The 25,731-nt window shown below is 42.8% G+C and overlaps 1 protein-coding gene across 2 annotated transcripts in view; it reads left to right on the top strand.

Annotated features, from left to right (window-relative positions):
* MND1 (meiotic nuclear divisions 1) overlaps positions 1-8,055 on the top strand; it is a 67,554-nt gene extending 59,499 nt beyond the window's left edge. The window contains exons 8-9 of one of the 2 annotated variants that reach the window (XR_013975029.1): positions 2,743-2,787; positions 7,878-7,927. Coding sequence is in view for 1 of the 2 variants with exons in the window: in XM_080916344.1 (XP_080772470.1) it covers positions 2,743-2,787; positions 7,878-7,984 (152 nt within the window). In the remaining variant the exon portion in view is untranslated. Of the gene's footprint in view, positions 1-2,742; positions 2,788-7,877 lie in introns of both variants that reach the window. The other variant, XM_080916344.1, reaches the window with a different exon arrangement.
* The last annotated feature ends 17,676 nt before the right edge of the window (positions 8,056-25,731 follow it).

Raw genomic sequence — 25,731 nt, 5'->3', positions numbered from 1 at the left:
TGGATTCTCAGATCGCTCAGCTGAAAAAGAAATCTTTTAATACTGTTGGGCACCAGTAGATCTACAGGTTTAGTAAATTAACTTGGGCCTTACTGCTTACCATAGTAAAGACTGAATGCTCCACCTAAATGTAAGGGCTCAGACTATAGTTCTCTCAAAAGCAAACATTGGTGTGTTTCTCTCTTCTTGGATTAGCCAGTACAATAGTAACAACAAAAGAAGACATACTTGAGTTTTATCAAACTGAAAACTTTTCTCAAATAAGATACTAGAAAGATAAATAATGAGAAGAATGTTCCATTTGACAAATAGACAGTTTCCAAAACATAAAGAACTCATAATTCGGCAGTAAAATGATCAGAATACCAGCTTAAGTGGTCAACAGATTAAATAAATGTTCTTCCACAGAAATGAACAAATGACCAATTAAAAACACAGCATTGGTCAGTAGCGGATCAGAACCACAGTGAGATGTCTGTTCATAGTCCTTAGAATGAAAATTTCCCCCTGTGTTTATGATTATGTGTTTGGGTGAGCTGCCTGTGTGTGTGTCTGTGCACCATGGAGGCCAGAAGAGGGAGGGCATCAGATTCCTTAGGACTGGGGCCATATTCGGTTATGAGCGGCCATGAACCCAGGTCTTCTGAGAGAGCAGCCAATGCTCTTAACCACTGTGCCATCTTTCAGCCCCAGATTGCTATAGTTTGGTTGTTTTGTTTTTAAAGTACCAAGTTTTGTAGTTACTTTAAGAAGTAAAGGTCAGCTTTGAGGGCGTACACTTATCACATGGGAGCAGAGGCAAGAACATTGGCAGATTTAAGGCCGGCCTGACCTATATCGTGAGGTTCCAGGTGAGCCAGGTGCTTAAGGTAAGACACTGTCTCAAAGAAATGAAGAAAACCGTCCCCATTTCACATTATTCATCCCTTACAGACCATGCAAGTCAGTAATTCTCTTTCTTATATCCAGGAGAATTAAAAGTATATTCAGTGCAAGTATTGTTAGGATTAGTCGAAATGGCCAATGTCTGTCAGCAGACAAATGGGTAAGCAAATTGTGAAATGTACTTTACTATAAAAAATAATGGGTCGTGATGAACCCTGAAAACACCGGAGTAGGGAGAGAAGTCAAGTACAAAAGACTGCAGGTATCCTTCACATGGTGTGGCCTTCAGGGCCATGGGATGAAAAGCAGATGGGTGATTGATGGGGGGGTTGGGGAGGTCGGGGGGCAGGGAATGGGAGATGTTGTCTGCTTTGTATAGACAGTTTTCTATTGTTGATAAAATGTTCTATAAGATAGTGGGATGATTGTACAATCCACTGATTTGCTAGAGTGAAATCTGTCACATATAACATGTTATTTTCAATAAAAAAATAAATAACAGAGCTGGAGAGATAGCTCAAAGTTATGTTCTTTTAAGAGACGTAGGTTCAATTCCCAGCACCCATGTGGCAGCTCACAACTGTCTGTAACTCCAGTTGCTGGGCTCTGACACCCTCACACAGATATACATACAGGTGAAACACCAATCCACAGAAAATAAATGGTTAATTAAAGAAAAAAATGTCAGCAAGACATTTAACCATTTTTAAAGACAAAGCCAGGCATGGTGTTTCACACCTTTAATCCCAGTACTCGGGAGGCAGAAACAGGCAGATTGTTGTGAGAAAGTGGGTCCCAGGATATTAAGGACTGTTAAACGGAGAAATCATGTCTCAAAAAACCAAGCAACAAACAAAAAAGTCATCAGTATAAGTAATACTTATGGCTGGTTGGTCATGGCATTCTTATGTCCTATCTAAGGTGACTTGAAAGATATTTGTACAGGTAAGTGAAGCAGCAAAATGCATATTCATTGCCTTAAATATTTTTGAGACAAATTCTTATGTGAAGGCCATGCTGTAGACCTGAGCTCTCTTGCCTTAGCCTCTAACATGAAGTTAACAGCTATGTACCTGGCTAAGATTATATATTTTATATATATAATATATATATATAAACATTTTCTTCTATGGAATTATTTCCTTGCCTCTAAAATTTTTGTTTTGTTTTTTTTTGAAACAGTCTCTTAGAACTCACTCTGTAACCAGGCTGGTTGTGAACTTTCAGAGCTCCTCCTGCTTCTGTCTTCCAAGTTCTGGGATTAAAGGTGTGAAACACTCACCTAGCTTTGTCTCTAAAAATGGTTAAAGTCAGAATATATACATATACATACACGTACACATACATATACATAGTGTAAGAATATATACAGTAAAACTCTTACCACTAAGTTGTTTTTATCATTTGATATGGTAAGTTGTTTGAGAAATACTCAAACTGCACTTGAGAGACTGGCGAGGTATGTTAGAGGATGAAAATGTTTGCCTGGGTCTAACAACCTCCACCACAAGGTGTCTTCTGACCTCCACACCTGAGTGCTACCCCACAGAAACACGCCGACAAAGTGTTAGAAAAGCCTGTACTTTTAAGAAGTCAGTACAGTGGTAATTGGGATTTAGAAAAGGGAAGCTGTTCACATGATCTTTCTCTTCTTTTTTGAATGTAATTATGAATAACCTGACATTTTCTTGAGCATTTGGACATGTTTTTATGATACAGTGTTTGAGATTTTTTCATGGTAATTTCTAATGTATGTGTAATTTATAATACACTGGTTCATATCTACAGAGGGTTGGAGGTAGTTTTATATGTATAAATAACTGCATATTTTATCTTTTTTTTTTTTTTTTTTTTTAGGTCAAGCAAATAAAGTAGCTAAAGAAGCCGCCAATCGATGGACTGGTAAGTACACGTGTGACTGCGGCAAAGGCTCCCCCATGCTGTACAGTTGTGTCTTCACATGAGATAGAATCACCTTTATAAAAGTCTGTTTCTGTGAGGCCAACAGTAGCCCCAAGTTTAGCTTCTGTATGACTTTCCTAAGCTCAGTTCCTGACCACTGAACTTACATATGTAATGAAGTGAATTGACGGTCTGCGTGCTTTTGCTTTTCTTTGGTACTGGGGACTGAATATGAGGCTTCACACATTCCAGATGAACACCCTCCCACTGATTTGTATCTGCAGCCTACAGTTTCATGGATTTGAATTCATAATCCATTTGGGAGTTTCATAGAATCCTGAAGGCTTGTCTTCTTGCAAGTAAGAAAAGCTAAAGTGTTTTGAGGGTTCATTGCTGCTTTCCTATTATGAGTGTCTGTGGTGTATTCTCATCCTATCTCTGTGGTAATCCTCAAGGTAGATGTAGTCATTGCCCCTCAGTGTGAAGAAACAGTCAAGGTCCTAAGGAGTACAAGGCCACAATTGCAACAGGAATTAGACCAGCTTTCTGGTTCTTTGTTGACAGCCTGCCTTCTTTTTCTAATCTGCATCTGAGAAGCAGGAGTTACTGTAGCACTGCCACTCCAGGTGTGGTGCCACCTGCCCACAGGTTGGCAGTTGGGAGGCTGAGGCAGGAAGACCCTGGATTTAAGGTCAGCCTGGACTACACAGTGGGGTTCCATCCTGTGTCAACTCTACTCTCCCACAATGCATCTGTGTGTCCTAGAGTTTAGGAGAAAGTAATGACAGTTGTGGTTATACACAGTATGATTAATATTAAACCTGCCAGAGAGTACCACTAATGTTTCCCAGTATTTGATAATGAAATGAGGGTGACTGAGTGTCTCCACCTGGGGACAGTCTAATGCTGTCCACATTAGTCCTTATCGTTCCACGCCTGAGGGAGGATGGGTATAGCTCAAGCAGATGGGAAGAACTTACAGGGCCGCCGAGTCTCAGGTTAGCCTCTGGGAGAGCAGGCATGTGTGCCGGGCTCCTGCTGCTGCTTCAGCCTTGTGTTTCACAGACTGTTTACACCTCCTTTCTCCTAATCCATTTTATAATGAAATAAATAGAAAACTTCAATGACATTCAGTTATCCTAACTGTCCGTCTATCATGTTGTTTGTTTATTTTATCATGAGTTGTTTCCTCACAAAATTGAAGAAAAGAGAAGAGCAGACATCGGCAGGTGAAGTGTGAGAAATACATTGTTAGCCACGGTGACACACACCTGTAAATCCCAGCACTTAGTAGCTGGAGCAAGGAAACCAGTCTTGGCTATTACTGGTCAACGAAACTAGTAGTGAGTTCAAGGGTAACCTGGGCTACCTAAGACCTTCTTTCCCAAAAATGCTAAGAACAGTAACAGTGATAACAAATGTGATGTATAGATTTAAGAAATAGAAAAGTTTGACTGTGCAAATGAAGCAAGTAGTCCCATGGATTAAAGCTACGATGGCCAGAGGGGCTGACGTGGGCCAGGACCTAAATCAGACCCACGTGGCAGAAGGTGAGAACTGAGTCTAACCTCCACTCACGCACACTCCGCCCTCCCACACACAGCGTCAGTAACAGTGGCTGGTGAGGAACCGCACAGCAGGCAGTGGACAAGCAGCCCGTGTGCGCAGAGGGAAGCCGCGTACAACGCCTCAGTTGCTCCCTGAGCCTTCGAGCTTTTCTGAACCTAGATCCTGACTGCTCTCTGTGAATAATGCCTGCCTCTCACTGAATAATAGTCTGTAAGCTCCTCTCTTCAGACGGTATTTCAGATGCACACTTCCCTTTCTCTTGTTCCCCAATTCACTGTAAGTTCCAGTTGTTAAGTAAGCAACTGTAAGTTGTTTTCCAAATCATCATAAACTTCCAAAATCATCATTAGAAAAGCTGTGGGAAGAACGTCTCTCCTTTATGGTTAGCTGCAAACAGCAGCATCCTAAGAGGTTGAAGGGTGGTAGAAGGAATGTTTTGGGGTTTTCTGGATTTTGAGATAGGGTTTCTCTGTATGCAGCTCTGGCTGTCCTAGAATTAACGGTGTACACCAGGCTGGCTTTGAACTCAGAGATCTGCCTTCATCTGCCTCCCAAGGACTGGAAGGGGTATCAGTCCTGTGATAACAGAGTTAGTTGTTCAGAACTGTTATTTTCCATGCTCTGGATGTGGCCTAGTTGACAGGCTGCTCAGCATGCACAAAGCTGAGCTGGAGCTCAGCTCCAAATAAGACTGCACGGTAAAGGACACCTCCAAGCTTAGCCCTCTGGGGGTAGAGGCAGGAAGGTCAGAAATCATTTCATCTCACACTATATGTCTTTCGCATGCTAGCTTGGAGTAGCAACCCAGTTACATTCCACTGAAGGCTGCAGCTTTTTCATTTCACATAAACACGTGTTAGGAAAAGATGAAGATAAAAGATAAAGTGTCCTTGAAATATATCTAGAATTAACCTCTAGACTGGAGAGATGGCTCAGTTGATAAGAGTACTCACTGCTCTTGTAGAGGACCCAATTTTAGTTCCCAGCACCCACATGGAAGCTCATAAACCCCTGCTTAACACCGGTTCTAAAGTATTCAACACACTGTTCTGGCCTCCAAAAACTCCTGCATGCATGTGGTATAAATAAACTCGTGCAAACACATTCACATACAAATACTTCAGTCTTGGTTTGGGTGTTATTGCTGTGAAAAGACACTATGATCAAGGCAACTCTTGAAAGGGAAATATTTACTTGGGGCTGGCTCACAGTTTCAGAGGTTCAGTCCATTATCATTATGGCAGGAAGCATGGCAGCATCCAGGCACACAGTGCTGGAGGAGCTGAGAGTTCTACTTCTCCATCGGCAGACATAACCTGAGTATATAAAAGACCCCAAAGCCTACCCCTACAGTGACACATTTTCTCCATTAAGGCCACACCTACTCCAACAAGGCTACACCTCCTAAAAGTGCTATTCCCTATGGGCCAAGCATTCAAACACATGAGACTGTGGGGACCGTACCTAGTCAAACCACCACAATATAATAAATACATATTGTTTTATTTTGTTTTTTGCATTTCTCTGTGTAGCCCTGGCTGTATTCTATAGATCAGGCTAGCCTTGAACTTAGAGATCCACTTTCCTCTGTCTTTCTCGTCCTGGGACTAAAGGTGTGTACCACTGATAGATTTTTAAGAATATAATTTATTCTGATTGTGGTTCCTTCTAAACTCCTCCCAGAATCCTTCCTACTTCCCCACCCACCAAATCCATACCCCTTCTCTCATTATGATACACAGAGACATCTAAGAAAATAATGATAAAATAAAAATAAACCAGAAGAGGACAAAACAGACAAACAAGAAAAAGTTCAAACATATAGTCACAGAGGCACATTTGTACAACCAGAAATCCTATAAAAACAAAACCAGAAATCAAAATATGGAATATATTTTAAAAGAGCATTGTCTATGAAGTCAATATTCTAGTTTATAGAATGAGAGATTGCCCAAGGTTTTAAATATAGATGAACTGTTATTTTGCTAAAGTTTTGTGTCACTTTACATCTTATTTAATAAATTACATATAATAAGTCCAGGTAGAGGAGACTTTGTTCTCTGTGCTAGGAATCAGAAGCCATCTCAGTGCATGAGGTAGATAGAGTTCACTGCAAAAATTTTCTCTAACACATTCTTATAAAACGGTATTCTGTTAGCACTATTGATTCTTTAAAAACATACATAGATACATACATACATACACACACACATATATATGTATACATACATATAATATATATACATATGTATGCGTGTATTTGTAAATATAATTAGCCAGACCCAAAGACTATACAGTTCAGTGACTTTCTGTCCAGCTAGGGTACAGCACTGTTTGTTCCACTAGAGGTAGTAGTATTTACTCTAGAAAGAAAATTAAATTCCAAATTTTTGCTTATATAATACTTAGAAACAAGTCCATGGAAATAGTTTATTAAAGAAAGCTCCAATTCCATGTATTGTTCTGCAAGATGGCAGATTAAATGCTCCAGAGTAGTTTTATCAGCAGAAACGACTGCTCTCACCAGTCCGAAGGCTTAGGTCCTGTTTCCTTTGAACCCACTCTGCCTCGCCTTCTCCCAAGTCCTCCCATCTTTCCTCTGCCAACCTGTGACCTGTCTGTCATTGTGTCTCAATTGTAAGGACACTAATCACATTTTGCTAGGGTCTACCTTACTAACTTCACTTTAAGTCTCTTTTTTCAAAGGTTCTGCCTCCAGAACATTGTGAACTGAGTGGTTGGCAGTCAGAGGAGGAATGGCGCGATATGGCTGCAGCGCTTAGGAAGGCCTTGCTTTAGTCTTTAATTTAGTTTTAATACTAATGCACTATATTCTGACAGACTTGGAAAACCTGTGCCATTGTCCTTGTGTTTGTGGAAAGCGTTTTAATTAAACATCATATAATATACGAGAACTATGTAGAACTGAGGGGTTGGGGAAGACTTCCTCTGTGGCGCAGTTGCCTTTGCACATTGGCCCTGCCCTGCATCCCTGGCTGCCACACAGTGACCTCCCTTTTGTTACTGCACTGGAGTGAAGATCCTTGTCTCCAAATCTTTATATACAACTTGGGGTTTCCCATTTGGGATGAATTCCTGTAGCTGGGCACAACCCTTTTTTCAGTAGTACAACACAAATTCCCTGTAAGGATGCCGAGGGCACATCTGTCTCTGTGTTATTTTAAGAGGAGAACCCACCACCCCTCTCACCTGGTCCCTCAGGCTGGCCTGATTGTCTGGAAGCCATTACTCTGACTGGAAGGACAGAGGTCTGGAGAGAAAGTGCTCCCTTTGAGAGCAACAGCAGCGGAGAAATGTGGAGACATGTGGGGAGATGTGGGAGAAATGTGGAAGACTCCTGGAAGCTGCCCTGTCTGTATTGTTCTCCTTTGGCATTCTTAAGGAGCAAACCACTCCTTATTTTAATATATCTGAGAGTCAGCATGTATAAGGATAATTAGATTTAGATGTTTTTTTATTGTGTTTTTAATTATCAAAAACATTTTTTCATTTTTTTTTAGATAACATATTTGCAGTAAAATCCTGGGCCAAAAGAAAATTTGGGTTGGAAGAAAGTAAAATTGATAAAAACTTTGGAATTCCAGAAGACTTTGACTACATAGACTAAAATGCTTGGTGCTGAACAAGGATCTGTGAACTTGTAAATATGTCAAGTTTTAAACATCTAACTAATGTGTTACCCAATTATTATCTATCTGTTAAGTGTTTTGCTCTTGTACAGTTTAAATAAAACATACAGTAAGGATGCTCTTCTCGTGTTGTGCCTGTGCCTGTATCCCACAGTGCTCACTGAAGCAGAGTGTGGCCAGCTGAACATCCAACCCAGTCAAGGCCACAATCACATACTAAATACTGAATGCCTTCGAATGCTCTGTCACAAAGACAGACACAGAGAGAGAGAGAGAGAGACAGAGACAGAGAGAGAGAGACAGAGACAGAGAGAGAGAGACAGAGACAGAGAGAGAGAGAGAAAGAGACAGAGACAGAGACAGAGACAGAGACAGAAATAACCTTTAAACCCAAAAGGCTGTTTCACTTTATCTCAATAAGTGTGGAAGCGCTATGATTGGCATTTGGTCTGCTGCTGTGTCTTTGCAAACTGCAAATGAGAAAGGGAGTAAATTGTTCCTTCAGTTTAGAACTATAATTGCTCTCACATGGAGACTTGAACAAGCCCATGGCCCACTGGCTTGATTTATGCTCTCTGAGAAGATGAAATGTCTTGTGTTCCTGAAAGCATAGTGTTCCATAGAAAACAGTGTGATTCTCTTCCAACCTTCTGCCAACCTATTTTTTAGAAGAAAGAAAAGCAGTTCAGCCTAGACATTTGGAGTATTTGCAGACACTATAAAGACAAAGCCAGTATGGCAGGGCCCACTACACGTGCTTTAATGCCTTCACACTGCTCAACTTTGCTCTTCTCTAAGTGACTTGAGGAGAGTTCTCCATATGTATGAAATGACCCAAATGGCATCCAGGTCATTTGCTAGTGAATTAGGCCTCTGTATTTTCGGGAGTCACTCTGGGTCTACTTAACCTCTTCCTGGCTTCGGGCAGCGCAAAGGGTCCACCCTTTGATCTTGGGGCCAGTTTTTGTTACTAGGGCACCACATCCTCTCACTGGATGAAGAATCTGATGTATGAAATACAAGCGCGGAGCTTAGCATGGTCCCTCATGCTTTTAGTCATGGCACTTGGGATACCGATGCAGAAGGATTGCTGTGAGTTTGAAACCACCCTGGGCTGCAAAAGAAAAAGAAAAAAAAAAGATTAAAAAAATACAATACTAAATGTTGAAATTCTTAAGAGTATTCAGAACTTACTAATTTATTGCTTCCTGTTTAAAGTGTTTCTATATTAAAAATGAAGCCTTTTTCTCATAGTCACTGAGGTGCTGTTCTGAAAGCAGGTAACTCATGAGTTGGACCTTCAGGAGGATGGTAGGGAATGAGCGAGGTGGGGAGCGTTTATGGACTAAGGAGATTATGCAGTGCCTCAGCCACTGACGCACTGGTAAACGGTTAGATGACTGAAGGGAGAGGGCACTGATACAGTGTTTGTGTGTTAGAAATATGCCTGGCAAGGTGCTTCATACTGTCAGTGTGATGGGAGTGTAGAAAGGAGGACGGTCCCTACCTAGGCATGGCTTCCCCTCGTGTAGTGTTCTTGTTATTTCAGGAGTTTTAGAAACACTTTATTTATGGGGGCAGGCAGAGCATGCCACAGGTATACATTGTAGACATCAAGGACATCTAGAGGATTGGTTCTCACCCATTTGCCTTGTTGAGTCAGTCTCTCTTGTTTCTTTCCCTCCTTTACTTCCCAATACCCAGGAGCCTCCAGGTAACTCCCGTTTTCCATCTTGCCCCAAGACTGCCAGGTTGCAACCACATGTCACCGTAGCCAGTTTTTTTCTGTTTTGTTTTTTAAGTGTGGATCCTGGGATTGAGCTCAGGCTTATGTAGCAAGTGCCTGCACCTCCTAAGCCATCCCTCCAGCCATTTTGGAGAGACAGGTTCTTACATAGCCCCCTGGCCTCAATTTACATAGCTGAGGGCAACCTTGAACTCTTGGTCTGGTTGCTTCAATCTCGTAAGTGTTGAATATTACCAGCTCCTGTGATATCTCTACCTTTCAGATGCAATTGATATAGATAATTAAAGAGCAGCAGTAGTAACACATGTAGGGAAATAACTAGGAAAGGAGCACTTTTTAGTTTTATTACCCTTTCATAAACACCGTAAAGTCTATTTTAGATTTTATACCCGAACTTCATGATGGCTGTTTGAAAACCAGAACTGTATGAGAGCACCTGACTAGTTTGTTAAGCTGTAAGAACGCCGTAGGTTTTGTTGTTGTGTAGAACTGGAAACACTGAGAACACAACTGGGCCGTTGGTCCAGGGACACTCTAGGTAATTGGATAGTTTTAGGCAGCTTTTCTTGTCAAGCTGAAGTTGTATGAGGTACGGCTTGAGTTGGCCTGTGATCATGTTACAAGTGATCTAGGACCTAGCTCAACTGAGTACGTCATGCAGCCCTTGGGGATCGTGGTATCTTCTGCAAGTCCTGAAGCCTTAAGGTACCAGGAGCTGATATGCACCTACCCAACCCCCTTCATATGTTATCTTGTCTGTCTCTCAAATAGTATCTGTTCCAATCTTAAGAGATTCTAAAAGGGAGATAATTATACAGGTCTCATCATTGTCCCAGGTCAGATCACATCGCTGAAAAGACATTCTGAGGCTGGACAGGGCGAAGGACTCTGTGTCTATGAGCTTTCCTCTGGTGTGTGTTATGCCACTGGTAGTGACTAAGTCCTTGGTCTGCCTTTGCTGGGTGCTGTACCCTTACCTTTAGCATATATATCTTTAGGAAACTGGAAAATAAAGACTGCAGGTCCGGCAGAGGCACAAGGTCTTCTTAGCACAATGGTAGGAACTGTGGCAGAGCCAGGCCTCAAATGTGAGCTGGGGCTGTCAAGAATAGCAATAGCGGAGCCTTGCGTCACACAGTGCAGGTCGGGGAGGAGCATAATCTCAGTGGATTATGCACATGCTTACCCAAGCCTGGCTCCCAAGAAAATGAGGAAGATGTGAGGTTAGGTTGGGTGCTGGACTCTTCTGGGGTACTGGAGGTTGAACATAAATGAGTAAACTGTCACCCTGAAAGGTAAATTCATAGTTGCGCACACACCTTTTTTTAAAACCGTCTTTTGTAATTTTTGAGTTATAAATAAGAATGTGAAATGGAGATTATGAGTAGATTATAAAGCCAAAAATATTTGCTTTTTGATCCTTTACAGAAAAAGGTTGCTTATTTCCAAAAAAGCAAAACCTTGGCAGCATGTAGACTAGATGTGATCTACAAAAATGAATTTAATTTACCCAACCATAGTGTGTGTGTGTGTGTGTGTGTGTGTGTGTGTGTGTGTGTGTGTAAGGAAGAGAAATCAACACCATGTACATTTCTCTGTTAGTATTTCTCTATGTGCCTTGTTTTTTTAAGACAGGTCTCTTCACTAACTTACTGTGACACCCTGAACACCCACCCAAACCCCACCGAAGCACCATCCTGTCTCTGCCTCACAGTGCTGAGGTTGCAGACGCATGCTGGGGTGACCTTAAGTCCTCGTGCCCGCAGAGCAAGTACTCTAACACCGGCCAACGTCCTCGGCCCCGGTTTTAAGTTTAAGTCAGTCACTGACAGATTCAGGCTTCGTGGTGTCTCATTAGGATTGAGCCTTTCAGCTTCTTTTGGAAACTGGATGATTTAGTAATAGTACTGGCAGCAAACCAGGGGAGGAGAACAGAACTGAATCTAAGATTCTGAGGTGGAACGTTCACTGTCCAGAGCGCCGCCATGCAGCGCCCACCCCGTCACAGTTCACTCTTCCCTAAGTCCAAAGTTGACCAACCGACTTGAAACCGAACATGAGTTTCAAGTCCAGAAAGCCTGACATTTTGCATTAAATTTGTAAATTAACTCAGAGAGCAACGTGCCTACGAAGGATGTTTTTGTAGTCAAGGATTCTTCGGTGTTCTTTCAGTAATAGTAATTTTCGTAATTTTTCCCGAGTATTTTAATGGTCCTTAAGTGTATTTGGGGTAGTTTTTGTTGTCGTTTCCGTCTACGAGGAGTTTTCTCTTGCATCTTATCTTTTAGCTGGCATGATTTACATATTTACCGGTGATTGGTTCTGTGCATTAATGTAACTTTATTGATTTTGTGGTGGTAAGGATTGAACGTGGGAGAGTTCAAGCCCTGGCCCTTATAAGCTCCTCCTCAGCACCTGTGTGTAAGTTTATGCTTGTGGCCCTCATCTGTTATCTGCATCCAAACTCAACCGTCTGGGTACTTAGAAAGCTGTCGTTAGCTCATGGTACTAGAGTCTGGAAAGACGCACAATGCCAGCATCTGCTTGGTATTTAGTGAGGTATTCTCTGTCTCTCTGTCTCTCTCTCTCTGTGTGTGTGTGTGTGTCTGTCTGTCTGTCTGTCTGTCTGTCTGTTCTCTCTCTCTCTGTGTGTGTGTGTGTGTGTGTGTGTGTGTGTTTGCTTATTTGATTTGGTTTTGGTTTTAATTTCAGTCAGCCTGACTATGTAGTTCTGGCTGTCCTGGAACTATTTCAACCAGACTAGCCTTGAATGTGCGGAAATCTGTCTGCCTCCACTTCCCAAGTTCTGGGATTTAAGGCATGTACCACTATGCCCAGCTCCAAGGTGAGACCTTCTTGCTGCATATAGAGGTATGAGTTCAGGTGATGGTTTGATGCTATGTTCATTGAGCAAAATGTGATGCTTGAAACCATGGGTTCTTGACCAGTTTTATAACACCATGCCTATGGAATGGGCATGAAATCCAAACAAAGTGGTGGGTTACTGCAGTACTGTCTGTACCATTATTGCCCCTATGGGCATAGCTTGCCAGCCTAGTTTACTCACAGGGTTCACAGCTGGGCAAGACTGGTAATGGCTTTTCCCCTCAGCAGCCTGCATAGCAGCTTTCGGTAACTATGAAGGCTAACCGTCAGGGAGGAAGCTTCTGGGTCAGTACCAAGTTGTTTTTCTCATGCCTATAACCATAGAAGAACATTTTGTTTATTTATGTTTTGAGTATTTTTAGACAGAATGCCTATTGAGTTTGTCAAAATTTTTTCTTCATCTCTTTCTGGAAAATGTTATCTTTTTAAATGTACTGAGGTAAAATGGTATTAATGTGTTTCTTATTGTATAACCACCCGTATTTCCCTCGCACAAAATTCTCTTGATTGCAGAGAGTTGTTTTCTTCAGATGATGATGAGGATATTCACAATGTTCTTATGAAATGTTTTCTTAATAAAGTTAGTACCCATGTTATATTTGCTTCCTCTAAAAGATATTTGAACATTTTATCATTTCATGTGTTCCCGAACAGTTTATGCAGTATTGGGAACATTTTGTCCCTGCAATATTCAATTATAATTCTGAAACAATAAAAACAAAAGTTAGGTCACTCCATGTGTGTTCCTAATACTGTTTGTCTTCCACTTAAAATTTGGTAGATCTCCTCACAGGTGTGGCCACAGTTTAATTCACTCACTTGCTCTCCAGTGTGTCCTGTGAAGATGTAATGTAAATTTGTTGAGCCAAAATTGGTGGACATTTGGTTTCCATCTTATTTCAGACTATATTGAAAGAACATTTCTAAACATATCTCTTGGCACATTTGTGGGAGTTCTGAGAATGAATTCCTTGACCAAAAAAAAAAAAAAAAGTTCCTATTCATGAAGAATTAATCTTCTAAAAAGAGCACGGGACAGGCAAGGCAGAGCTGAGTTTTATAGAAGAAGAGGGGTTATGACTTCAAGGTCTTGAATATCTCTACAGAAAAACCATCTACAAGTAGTTTATTTCTAAGAAATCTTTTTGTTTGTTTAAAGTCAGCTGGGACTTTTATCAAAACAGAATTGTGGACAGTTTTGCCTTCAGTTCAGTTTCATTAGTGGAAAAGTAAACATATAATTTTCCATGGTCACCAGGCTGAAGACTGGCGCTGGAGAGTCAAAGCCCAAGTAATGAAAACACTCTCAAGTCACCTCTTCCCACTGTGGAGAGTGCACTTGACGAAGAATGCCTGCGTTACTTTGTTTTGTTTTGTTTTTTAAGATTTGTTTTATGTAAGTACACTGTCATTGTCTTCAGACACACCTGAAGGGGGCATCAGATCCCATTACAGATGGTTGTGAGCCACCATGTGGTTGCTGGGATTTGAACTCAGGACCTCTGGAAGAGTAGTTAGTGCTCTTAACCGCTGAGCCGTCTCTCCAGCCCCTGAGTTATTTTGTAAATCAGGTCTTGGAAGGCATGTGTTTCTCATAACATTTTGAAAAGTAACTATGGGAACTTCTAAGTCATTTAAATCGAACAGATGCACTTTTTTGGTCCAGTTGTGGTAGTTAGCATGTTTGAGTAACCTGCCTTTTGCCGAGTTTGCTTCCAGTCCTGGGTTCGCTCTGGAGACCCACATCTGACTGGTGTGACCATGCTCAGTGAGTTTCCATTACAGCTATTTGGTTTAGATCTAGGGTCGACTGGAACAAAGTATTCTACCTTTGCAAATACTTCAGTAAAGTCGGTTTGCATCTACAGGGACTGAAATGGACCATCATAGCAGTGTTTTTCTTAATGGATCCAGAAGAGTAGCCTCCATTTGGAGCCATATCAATATTTCATGTAGTATGACTTCAGGGAATTCAGTGTCTAGATATCACAGTTCTTTTGCTTAACCTTGATCAAGTATCTGAGGAGGTGCTTCAGCTTCTCCTGCCAGTGGACATCAGCAGTGACAGCTAAAGTAAACTGCAGTGTTAACTGTGTTATTAGATCATTTTAGGAATAAGCGAGAATGTTAGAACCAAATATAACCTGGAGAGACAGATGGCTTTCTGCACTGTTCAACAGAAGCTCCCTGTGACCATGCTGATTTTCATCTCTTTCATCCTTGTAGGCCCGGGGCACCTCCCCCACTATTTAACAAGAAAGAGTCACATGCTAATCTCTAGCCTCAAGTGGCCTCTTACCCCTGCTTATCAGCAACTGTACTGTAAGCTAGAACTGGCCCGATTCTGAAGACTGTCAGGCAGCTGGTGCTGTGGACAGTTGTCCCCCTCAGTCCTTTCAGCTGTGTCGAATGGTTGCCACTGCCTCCTCGATCCACAGCACATTCTTTGATTTGCTTTAATCTCAGCCCTTCCTGCACAGTTGGACTTCCCAATCTTGCCACCCTCATTCTCACCCCACTTTCCGTGTTAGACCAGACTCCGCCGTTGCTGATGACAGACCTCCTGGGTGCTGGCAGAATGCTTTGTCTCTTCCCAGTGTCTGACACCTGTGTTGTCTGTTTCTTGACACATCTCCAGTGTTTCATTAGACTAAATTTTCCAGATTGGAAAAATGCCATCCCTTCCTTATGTCCTGTTACCTTAGGATCCGTGAAGTTGTTCCGGACATTGTTGTACATGTATCTGATGCTCTTCTCCACCATTCAGAATGTTTGACCTTCACGGGCTCATCTTTGCAAAACATCAGTTTAGACACTGGGGACACAAACATAAATGAGCAGGTTCAAAGGTAGGATGAAGTGTTATGGCAGGATATTAGATCACACTGTGAACCCTGAGATTGTGTCATTTACTGAGAATCCAACCTGCTTCTAGTTGTGGTCTGGATCAGCCCTTAGCACAAACCTTTACTGGCTGGAATACAGACACGCCCTTCCTACACACCTTTAATCTCAAACAATGAAGGTAAAGTTAGTTTGTAGAAGGAAGCTCCCATGTGTGAAAGTGATGTTTAATTGAGTGGCAGACAAAATGACGAATCAGAAAAAGATTTGGCAGAGCAAGAAACGCCCAAGGCAGGAGAAGAGAGGATGGAGAGGTGACATAAGAGGAGGAAGCAGGGCAGAGGGAGAGGAGACGGTTTTTCAGGGACAGTTGCACAGAAACAGGTTGGAGAGAGAACAAGCTAGACACAGGTAAAGTTGGAACAAGCTAGAGAATGAGAAGGAGCCAAAAAAGTAAACCAGATTGCCAGAGTTAGTCTGAGGCCAAGCAGAGCAATTCAGTCAGAGGCTGAGAAAGAAGCCAGATTGAATCAGTCAGCTTGGAGAGGAGTTTGAGCCAGAACAGCTGAGTTGAACCAGCCAGCCAGAGCTCAGAAAGAACTAGAAAGGGTGAGCTTATTCAGTAGTAACTCCCAAAGGCTGAAACATTCTAGGCCTAGATAAGATTGTACGGACTCTAGAAGCTTCCAGGACTAGGCCTAGGTTAGCAGAAGGAGACAGTAAGGCTCGGAGAGGACCATTGCATCAGGCGAATGATAGTTACTGTACCAAAGCATAAAGGGCCTCGGAGATGGTTGGTCACCTCTTACCATACCAACTGACCCGAGTCTGATCTCTGGGACTCTCAGAGTAGAAGGAGAGAACCAACTCCTGAAAGTTGTCCTGACCTCCATATGTACATTTTGCCATGTGTGTACCAAAACATGCATATCCACATTTTTTTTTAAGTATGAAGGAAGCCACCGAGAGCTTGTAGCAGCATTGTTGAGTAGGAGCAAACCTCACAAAGCTAGACCCATATCTAGGGTCTGGACCTATGGCTACAGCACCGACTCTGAATGAGTGAATCTTAGGAAGTTACTCCCTGTTCTGCACCCCAGGACTTGATACTTAGAAAAACTATAACCCTTATTTTTATTGCATTTATTTTTAGATTTTATGTTTACTGTATGTGATTCCTCCTTCACCCCTCCATGTCTCTTCTCTCTTAAATTTAATGCCCTATTCTTAAAAATTTATTATTGTGTGTCCATATATACTACATATATACATGCCCCTCTCCAAATAAATATAGTAACTTTAGGCAAATATAAAACAGTACAATTCCCTATGGTTTTTCAAACACCCTTAGGGTTACTTATTCCTCTTCCTCCTCTCCCTTGTACTGTCCTAATCCTCCTCCCAGGTACACTTCCCTCTGTTCCCCGTCTTCCCTTCATATAACCTGCTCCTTATCCCCCAAGCTCACATCCCCACGGTCCCTTTAGCCTTTCCTAGTTCCTGTAGTTACCCTTGTGAACTCACCTGCGATGTTTGTTGCTCTGGATCTGGGTTTCCTCATCCAATGTTAAAGTTACTACATCTGTCTATTTGCCTGCAGTTTCCATGATTTCGTTTTTCTATTAGCTGAATCGTATTCCATAGTGTATATGTGCCATGTTTTCTTTACCAATTAAAGAACATGTAGGTTATTTCTGTGTCCTAGGTATTATGAACAGAGCACAGCGATCCAGCTGAGCAAGTATCCATATAGGTGGATGTCGAATCCTTTGAGCATATGCCAAGGAGTGGTATAGCTGGGTCATGTGGTAGACTTTAATTTAGGTTTTTAAGAATTTTCCACTCTAACTTCCAGAGTGTCTTCAGAAGTTTGCAGTTTCATCAAAGTGAATGTGAGTTCCTCTACCTCCACATTCTCACCAGAACTTACTGTAGATGCCACACTTTTTAAACAAGTGTAATAATCTTAAATAAAAAGTAGATACACATAAAGTAAGTTATTATTGCTCAAAATGTCTTCAGCCCATATAATGTATTTTATTTAATACAGGGAAAACAAATATATGTATGGTTATAGCTACTAGTCAATAGATAGGAAACGCCATAATGTTGCAGAAAATGACTCATGTGATTACATGATGGGGAGAGACCCATCCCCACCCCACCCTCTGGACACTAATTGTTTGAAAGCAGAAACTTCTAGATTCTTCTAATGCAGAAACTCTAGAGGTGCTTGCCTCTCCTCCCAGCCTTGCCCATTCTCTGCAATGCTGAGCAGTTAAGCTAGTTCTATCTCCTTCTAAGGGACGGTTAGGATGCCAGTGTTGTTTGCTGAGCCTCTGCAGGCAGCCTCACCCATTGCAGGTATCCTCCAGTCCCGTATCCTCTGAGGGGCCCTCTGTAGTAGTGCCTGTTCACATGACCTGCCCAAAACTGTCATCTGGGAGTAGTCATCCTTAAACAGGCTTTGCTCGTTCCTCTTGGAATGTCTTCTAGCCATTAGATTTCTAGAACCTCATCCCTGCATTGTCTGCATAGAAGGGCCTCCGCGGTCTTGAGGCAGTTGCCTGGGAGGGTAATTGCTGGTAAAATTAGAGCTATTGAGTAGAGAATTACAAGGTGAGCAACTGGAAATGCTCCACTACACTCTAGAACGTGGTCCAAGTGGAGCTGCAGTAGACGTAGATCTGAGTCCTAGCTCCAAGTATGAGTTTAGGGAAATTACCTAACACCCCCAAGCCTTCATGTTCCCCTTCTAGAGGCATGTCAAAATGTTTTCAGAGATATTGAGAGAGTTTGGAGAGTTAGACAAAATAATGTGGACACTGTTCTTTAGCACAGAGAATGCACTCAGCAGAAATCAGTCATGTTCTGAACACAGCAAATTCTTCTCAGAGAAAAAGAAATCCCCACCATTAAAAATACCATGGCTGGAGTGACTGTCATGGCTGCACCCCCTCCCCCCACCCATGATAGATATGCTGGCCCCATCATGGCTGCCCTTGGGGCCAAACTCTACCAGTTCTCCCTACACTCCAGCCAACCTCAGCACTCCTTCACTTGGAATTTAGGCCAATGGAAGAAGGTTTCAGAAATTGTAACTTGGAAATTGAAAACAGTTACTTACAGAAAAGCATTGTTCTGCCTTCATGAAGTTCATAAAGTTCGGGGGCTAGACAGAAGGCTCTGGCTGCTCTTCCAGAGGTCCTGAGCTCAATTCCCAGCAACTACATGGTGGCTCACAGCCATCTATAATGGGATCCAGTGTCCTCTTCTGGTGTGTCTGAAGACAGTGTATGCACATACATAAAATAAATAATTTTTAAAAATTCATAAAGTTTATTGTGCTACCTTCATAAAATTACTTACAGTCTCCTTTGGCCATATCTGGTAATCAAATCCACCACGTCTAAAATTGTTTCTATGGGAAACTATGTTCCCAGCTCCTATCAACAGACTTAGAAATGAACTATTGGAATGTGTCTTGTTTAGGGACAGTCTGTAGGTCAGCATTTGTGACTCATTGTCAATGAAAAAGCAATGGCATTTGTTACACTGTTTCTGAAAACTACAGCACATACATTTCTCAGTGAGGTCATCAAGGGTCTAAAGTTATTTAAATTAGCAACCATGTAAACCTATCACATTATGTCGATATCTGGAATCTTATATTCCATCTGTTAACCCAGCAATTAAAATGCACTTAATGTGCTCTTTAGACATGTTTAGAATTCACTTTTTTGAGGGAGGCAGAGCTTTGTGCTTCTGCATGTTCCTCTGTGGTTATATAACTGTGAGCTGAAACCCTGTCCTCCCTCCCCTTGCCCTGCTCAGAGGCTTCTCTGCCCATGTTTGGTAACGGTTCCACAGCAGAGTCTGAAGCTGAATTAAGACAGCAGAACCCTTATTCGGACAGGTTGAAAGCTGAACAGCTCAAGACCTAAGGTTTCAGAATCTTCTGTGTATGGGCAGGGGCTGTAGCTCAGCTGTGGGATGCCTGTCCAGCACGTGTGAGGTCTCGGGTTCGATCTCTACCCCTGCAAGAAGAGAAAACAAAATTCTCCTGTGCAATGAGTCTGGGGATCAGTGTTGATTTTTAGAGACAAGGTAATCACAAAATACAACCTCATTCTTTGTACTTATAAATTATTGTTCATTAGCTTCAAAGAAAGCTGAGAGTAAAGGCTGAGTGGTTCTCTGGAACGGGGGTGATGGTGCTGGAAAAGCTGTAGGTCAAGATTCCATGAGGAAGTGTAAGTGTGGGGAGAAGGCTGATCTCCATTCATTCTTTCTTTCAGTGAGCATGTATTGACAGTCAAGGTCTCCTACAGAGTATGGTTTACCTTGGAAGACGCTGAGCAAATGCCCTAAGTAGCAGTTTTAACAAGTGAGGACTGTGGGCTGGAGCGGCACTGGAGCGGCACTGGAGTGGCAGTTAGGGGCATTTAACTTGAAACCAAATAGAGACGTGGGATGAGCAAGTGTGAAGACTCTCATGGGACAAAACAAAACTGGCTGTGACAGGAAGAGAAAGTCAGAGCCCCATGCCCAAGGGAGGACTAGAGTGGGAGCGCTCTCGAAACATGTGGGAACTTCAATAGGTTTGGGTCATTGGAGATTAGACAGTGTCCACAATTTGGTCCATGCCTGAAATATCAGCTCCAGGGACATGGGCCAGGAAGACCAAAAGATCAAGGTCACCTTCAGCTGCATAGCCACTTTGGGGAGATGAGCCTGCTCTATGAAACCTGTCTGTGGGGGGTAGGGGAGAATGGGCATGTGGGAGGGAGGAAGAGGAGCACAGACACATACATACGCAGGGGTTAAGTAAAAACATTTTCAGGTTTGTATTTTTAAAAGTCACTCTGTGACATAGAATAGTTGTCACTAAACTGTGAACCCCTGCCTTTATTAACAACATATTTTATGTGATAGGGATGCATCTCGGAGCCTACCACCCACCCACGATGCTCTGGATTCAGTTTCGCACACTCCATAAACTGGGCATGGTGCCATGTCCCTGCAATCCCAGGACTTGGGAGGGTGAGACAGGAGGAGCAGAAGTTCAGAGTCATCCTCAGCCGCATTGTGAGTTCAAAGCCAGCTCACAGTGTTAGAGGTCTGTGAATGATTGACCGTATTTACGTTGTTCCTGTGGGAGGGCAGCACATCATGGAAGGATCACATGACCGAGCAATGTCACTTACCCCATTGCCAGAACTGAGTGGGACGACAGGGGTGGGCCCAGAGTCCCACGTTCCCCCTTAAGAGTACATGTTTGATGACCTATAGAGGTGCCTACTATTTACCAATAATGCCTGCCTTGGTACCAGCCCTTTAATATACTACTTGATGAATGCTTAAGATAAAGGTTATAGAAGGTTTTGGTATGGAGTTGGCGGGGACAAAGTTGGGAGAGGATAGTAGGTACATTTATTGTAATAATCTGGGTAAGAGGTGATGAGAGCTTAGAGCAGGGCAGGGAGGAGGTGCAAAAGACTAAACATTTCCTTGTACAGCGGCAAAGACTTTTTGTGGGTGTAGGTCAGGTAGGTGATGATCTGGCTGACGGTTGCAGGCTATGCAGTTCTGGCTTGGAGTTGACTTTGATGATCATGTTAACTTTTAGTATAGTTGAATAAAAATGGCACTTAAATTCCGGAAGGAAAAAAAAATAATAAAAATTGTGAGAATCATTTGTATCAGTGTTTCACAATTGTTTTGTGCGGGTGTTTTCTTTAGCATGTAAGGCTCTTGCTTTACTTGTCTGTCCTTGGCAATGAGGAGACTGAGTGCAGAGTCTGGCGCACTGAAAAAGTGTTCCTCTACTGAATTTCATCTTTTCTCCTTTCCCTGAATTTCTGCTGAAAGCCAGCATTTCCAAGGTTCCACCTTCTCTCTCCCGGACAGGGCAGCCTCTGGGCTGTAAAGGTTACAGGACACATTTTAATCACAGGCAAAATTTAATTGTGATATACGCATATTTATATACATACACATGCATACACACACACACACACACACACACACACACACACACACACACAGTACTCACAGCTCCTCCTGTTTCCACTGGTCCATTTGGTGGACCTCTCTTTGGTCAGTTTGTGTAAGTACTTGAGGTTGCTTCTCAGGAGACAGCACTGAAAGTTATGTTAGGTATGGTGCACACACATCCACATACAAAATGAAAGTTATGTTAGGTATGGTGCACACACATCCACATGCAAAATGAGAGGGGTTCTCTCAACCTGCCTGTCTCGGACATCTTGTGCACATTTGCAAAGATCTACCAGCGAGTTCCTCGTGAAGTAAGTCCTCAGCACAGTACTCATCACTAGGTAAATGTCAGCTATTGATACTATTTTTTAAATCCTTTTTATTAAAAAAGAAAAAGAAAGCTACCACTTTCGGTTCTGTGATGGGTCCAAGCAGATAGTGCATGTGCAGCTCATATGAACTAAGTTCACATACATTGATATCTCCAAAGCAACTCTCTTTCCAGAGCTGCTGGAGAAACAGCTTGTGAGAGAGCTAGGAGTCCACTGGTGAGTGAAATGCCAAGGCCTGTCACAGCCATAGTCCTGGGCATCATTAAAAGTTCGCTATAAAGATGGAGTTGGCAGTGATAACGGAAACAGGTAAAATCTAGACCAAAACCCAAACTAAAATACAGCTTTGTGTTTCTTGCAATGTTGGTAGTTACTTCTGCTTCACTTTCTTGGTCATGAACACTGGAAAGCAAGCCCTAGACTCGCAAAGATTCCCTTGCTGAGGATCCAGTACCATGTGAGGCTTCTTTTTCTTTTTCCTTCTTCCTTCCTTCCTTCCTTCTTTGTTTGCTTTTGTTCAGTTGGAGAATTATAATCTGTAAAATTAAATGCTAATTTTTTTCTAGAAAACAGTTTATGTAGCTCTTAACCTAGTCCTGGAGAAATACAGCGGCTTATATGTACAGATCTCTATAAAGACTTGGTAATCATGTTGGTCAGAGGAGGATTTTCCTTAGTCAGGTGCCCCCCCAGGGTCATTTGTAATATCACATTCACCCTTTCGTTCACAAACTCCCACTGGCTGTGTGGCCTGCAGTTGGATCCTCTCTCTCACTGTTCAAGTGTAGCCCGGCACCCAGTGCAGACATGTTCTCAAGTCAGCTCTAGAGAGCGCAGTCCATGCTCACTGGAGGCAGCTAAGGGGCTTATTTATTTAAAGACAATGGGGAGGGGCTGAAGAAAGGACTCAATCAGTAAGAGCACACCCAGGTGTGGTTCCCAGCTTCCCAGCACCGAAATGGCAACTGAAACCATCTGTATCCCCTGCTCCTGAGGATCCAGTGCTCTCTCTTGATCTCTCTGGGCACTGCATGCATGAGGCACACATGTAGACATGTAGAGCAACACCTGTGAATCCTAAAAACAAAGACAAGGAGAGGGCTCAGTTGGCATAGTTTTCTTCATTGCGACAAATACCGTGACTGAAAAAGAAAATGTAAAGTCTCTCAAGGGAAGTCAAGGCAGGAACTGAGGCAGAAACCACAGGAGGAGGAAGGCTGCTTGGTTGCTTACTCCTACTCATGCTCAGGCAGCTTTCTTATATAACCTAGTAGCACCTGCCTAGGGATGGCGCCACCCAAAGTGGACCCTCCCACATCACTTGTAAATCCAGACAGTGCCATAGGCAAGTCTGATGGAGGCAGTGCTTCCGGACAGAAGGAAGTTGTTCCGTCTTCCCAGGTGGCTCAAGTTGACAAGATCATACCAGTCAAAACACTAGTCACTGACCAGAATGGATGACTCTCTCCCTTGATGTTTGAAACCCCAAGGCTAGATGAGGAAAGAGGGAAACTGAGGGTGCTAAGAGTTCAGGATAAGCTGCAGTGCACGGCTTGTCAGAAGGCAAGGCATTTCCTCATCTTCAGACAAATGCTGCAGAGCAGGAGCGCCGGGACAGGGGACTGACTGTAGAGTGTGTTGACAGCAAGGATTCCCATGACCCAGAACTGGCCCCAAAGCATCTAAGAGCTGCTAGACCTGAGTGGACATCTTCGTAGCAGGTGACTCTGATCAGACAGAGGATCATACACCCTGTTCCTCGATGTCATCATGCAAGTCCCCGGAGCTGTACCATACCGTGGGAAAAACAAAGAGGGAGACCCTCAAAAATAGCTGAAATTAAAAAAGTTGTGGTTAAGCCTCCTGGGCTGGGGCTTTAAATGGAAAATAAGTTGATGTAGAAAAAAAAAAGAGCTCATGTTCTTTGACAAAGGTAACTTTGTAGATGGATGGTAAGGAGATTGCTTCTGTATGAAATATAGAAATGAAGTTCCATTTTTCCATGACTGGGCCACTGTGCACACTGTGGGATGTAGATGTGTGTGGTTTTGTCACCAGAATGAAAAGGTGAAGAAAGGATCTAAATGCAAAGGGCAGAGTCACCGGAACAATCACCCGAGGTGGAAGAGAGAATTTATTTTTTAATTTTTATTTATTTATTTTTTAAAGATTGTTTTGTTTCTGGTGCTCAACATGGAACCCAGGGCCTGGTTCGTGGTAGGCAAGACCTCCACTCCTAGCCCACTGGCTGATTTGTTGATGATAGTGTTGATGATTTTTAACATTATTTTATTTCCTCTTAGTTATGCGTGTGGGAAGTGGGGTGGAAATAGAAATATGTGGACACAAGGATTCTACAAGGATTCTGGGATGCTAGAAGAGGACATTAGATGCCCTGGGGTTGAAGATACAGCAATCCTACCTCTTTCCAGCTCTGGGGTACAGAGATCACAAGTCTGCATCACCATGCCCTACGTGATTGCACTTGTAAGGACCCTGCTGTCTTCAGAGGCAGCTTTACCCAATGCATGGGCTGTGGCTCAGATCCTCAGTGGAAGCTAAAGTTGTTCCCATGAACTTTTCCTTGAGAAGCTAGAGGTGGCAGTGAACAAGTGACAGCAGCCAGAGGGGTAGACCTTGCTCAGGGTCTGCACTGTGCAGTTTATCAGGCTGGCTACCCAGGGTGGGGAGGGGGACGCTCACCACTGGGAGGAGAGAGTAGAGGCGTATGGTACTGAGACAGCCTGCCAGCACCCTGTGGGAAACAAGACTCAGAGAAACCAGCAGGAGCCAAGGTGGGGAAGAACCGGAAGTGTTGAGGGAAAACAAAAGCAGGCCGAGGAGAGAAAGAGGAGAAGGTCAGCAGCACTGGGGATTTCTGAGACCAGCAGAAGTAAAAGCCACAGAAGCAGAAAGAGGAACTCTGCCTTCAGACTCATCCTCTTCAGTTCCCCACCCCCGAGAAGCAACCGTACTAGGGGGAAGAATGAAAGGAAATGTCCAGTTTGTACCTTAGACCTGATGTTGATGCAGGATGAAATGTTCTGTTTAATAGAACATTGCCTAGGTTGGAATGGGAAGAGAAATGTTCCTGGTCAGGAATGCAGTGCTTTGGTATTCACAAGGGGCCTGAGCCTTCTACTCATCCTCGAAGCTAGTACTTGAAAGAAAGGGTGGGTGGGATTGGAAACCTTTTGTGTCATGTTCATGGGGAAGGGGAGGAGAGCAACATTAAAACTGAGTCTTCCAAGAAGTTATTTTATTAAGAACTTAATTCATGTTCAAGACGAGTCACGAAAATAAAGAATCTATCTCTTCCTGCTGCTGGGAGCTCGCAGACTAATGGTAGAACATTAGAAATGTAGAATATTAAAAAGTCACATTTAAAAGGCCAGCTACCTTTTAAAAGATAGTTACTAAGAGCTAATGTAACGACGTGAGTCGTGTCCCGTTAGCAAAACAAGGCATAGACGACCATGTTAAAATATGTATGTTGAGCCAGTCTGAGAACTGTCACCAGCCAAGACTTGACACCTTTTAAAATGTCTTAAATGGTGGCAAAATAGGTGTAATATAAAACATGTCACCTTGACCATCCTATACGGTACAACTCAGTAGCATCGGGAATAGTCACACTGTTTTTACACACACCGGCACTATCCAATCTTCAGAAATATACTCATCTTCTTCAGCTGAAACTTATGAGCTCATTAAAAATAGCTCGCAGGGCCTGGTGGCTCAGCAGTTAGTAGCACTTTCTGCTCCTCCAGAGGACAGGTATTCAAGTTCCTACCACCTACGTGGTAGTTTCAACGACCTTAACAGTTTTAACTCCAGTTCCATTAGATCCGGTGCCCTCTTCTGACCTCTGTGGAAACCAGACACACATGTGGGACTCATACACACGTGTGAGCAA

Source organism: Micromys minutus (assembly GCF_963924665.1).
Source record: "Micromys minutus genome assembly, chromosome: 4".
NCBI classification, from domain to species: domain Eukaryota; kingdom Metazoa; phylum Chordata; class Mammalia; order Rodentia; family Muridae; genus Micromys; species Micromys minutus.
Note: the sequence above shows the minus strand (reverse complement) of the source record. Positions and strands in the feature narration are given on the sequence as shown.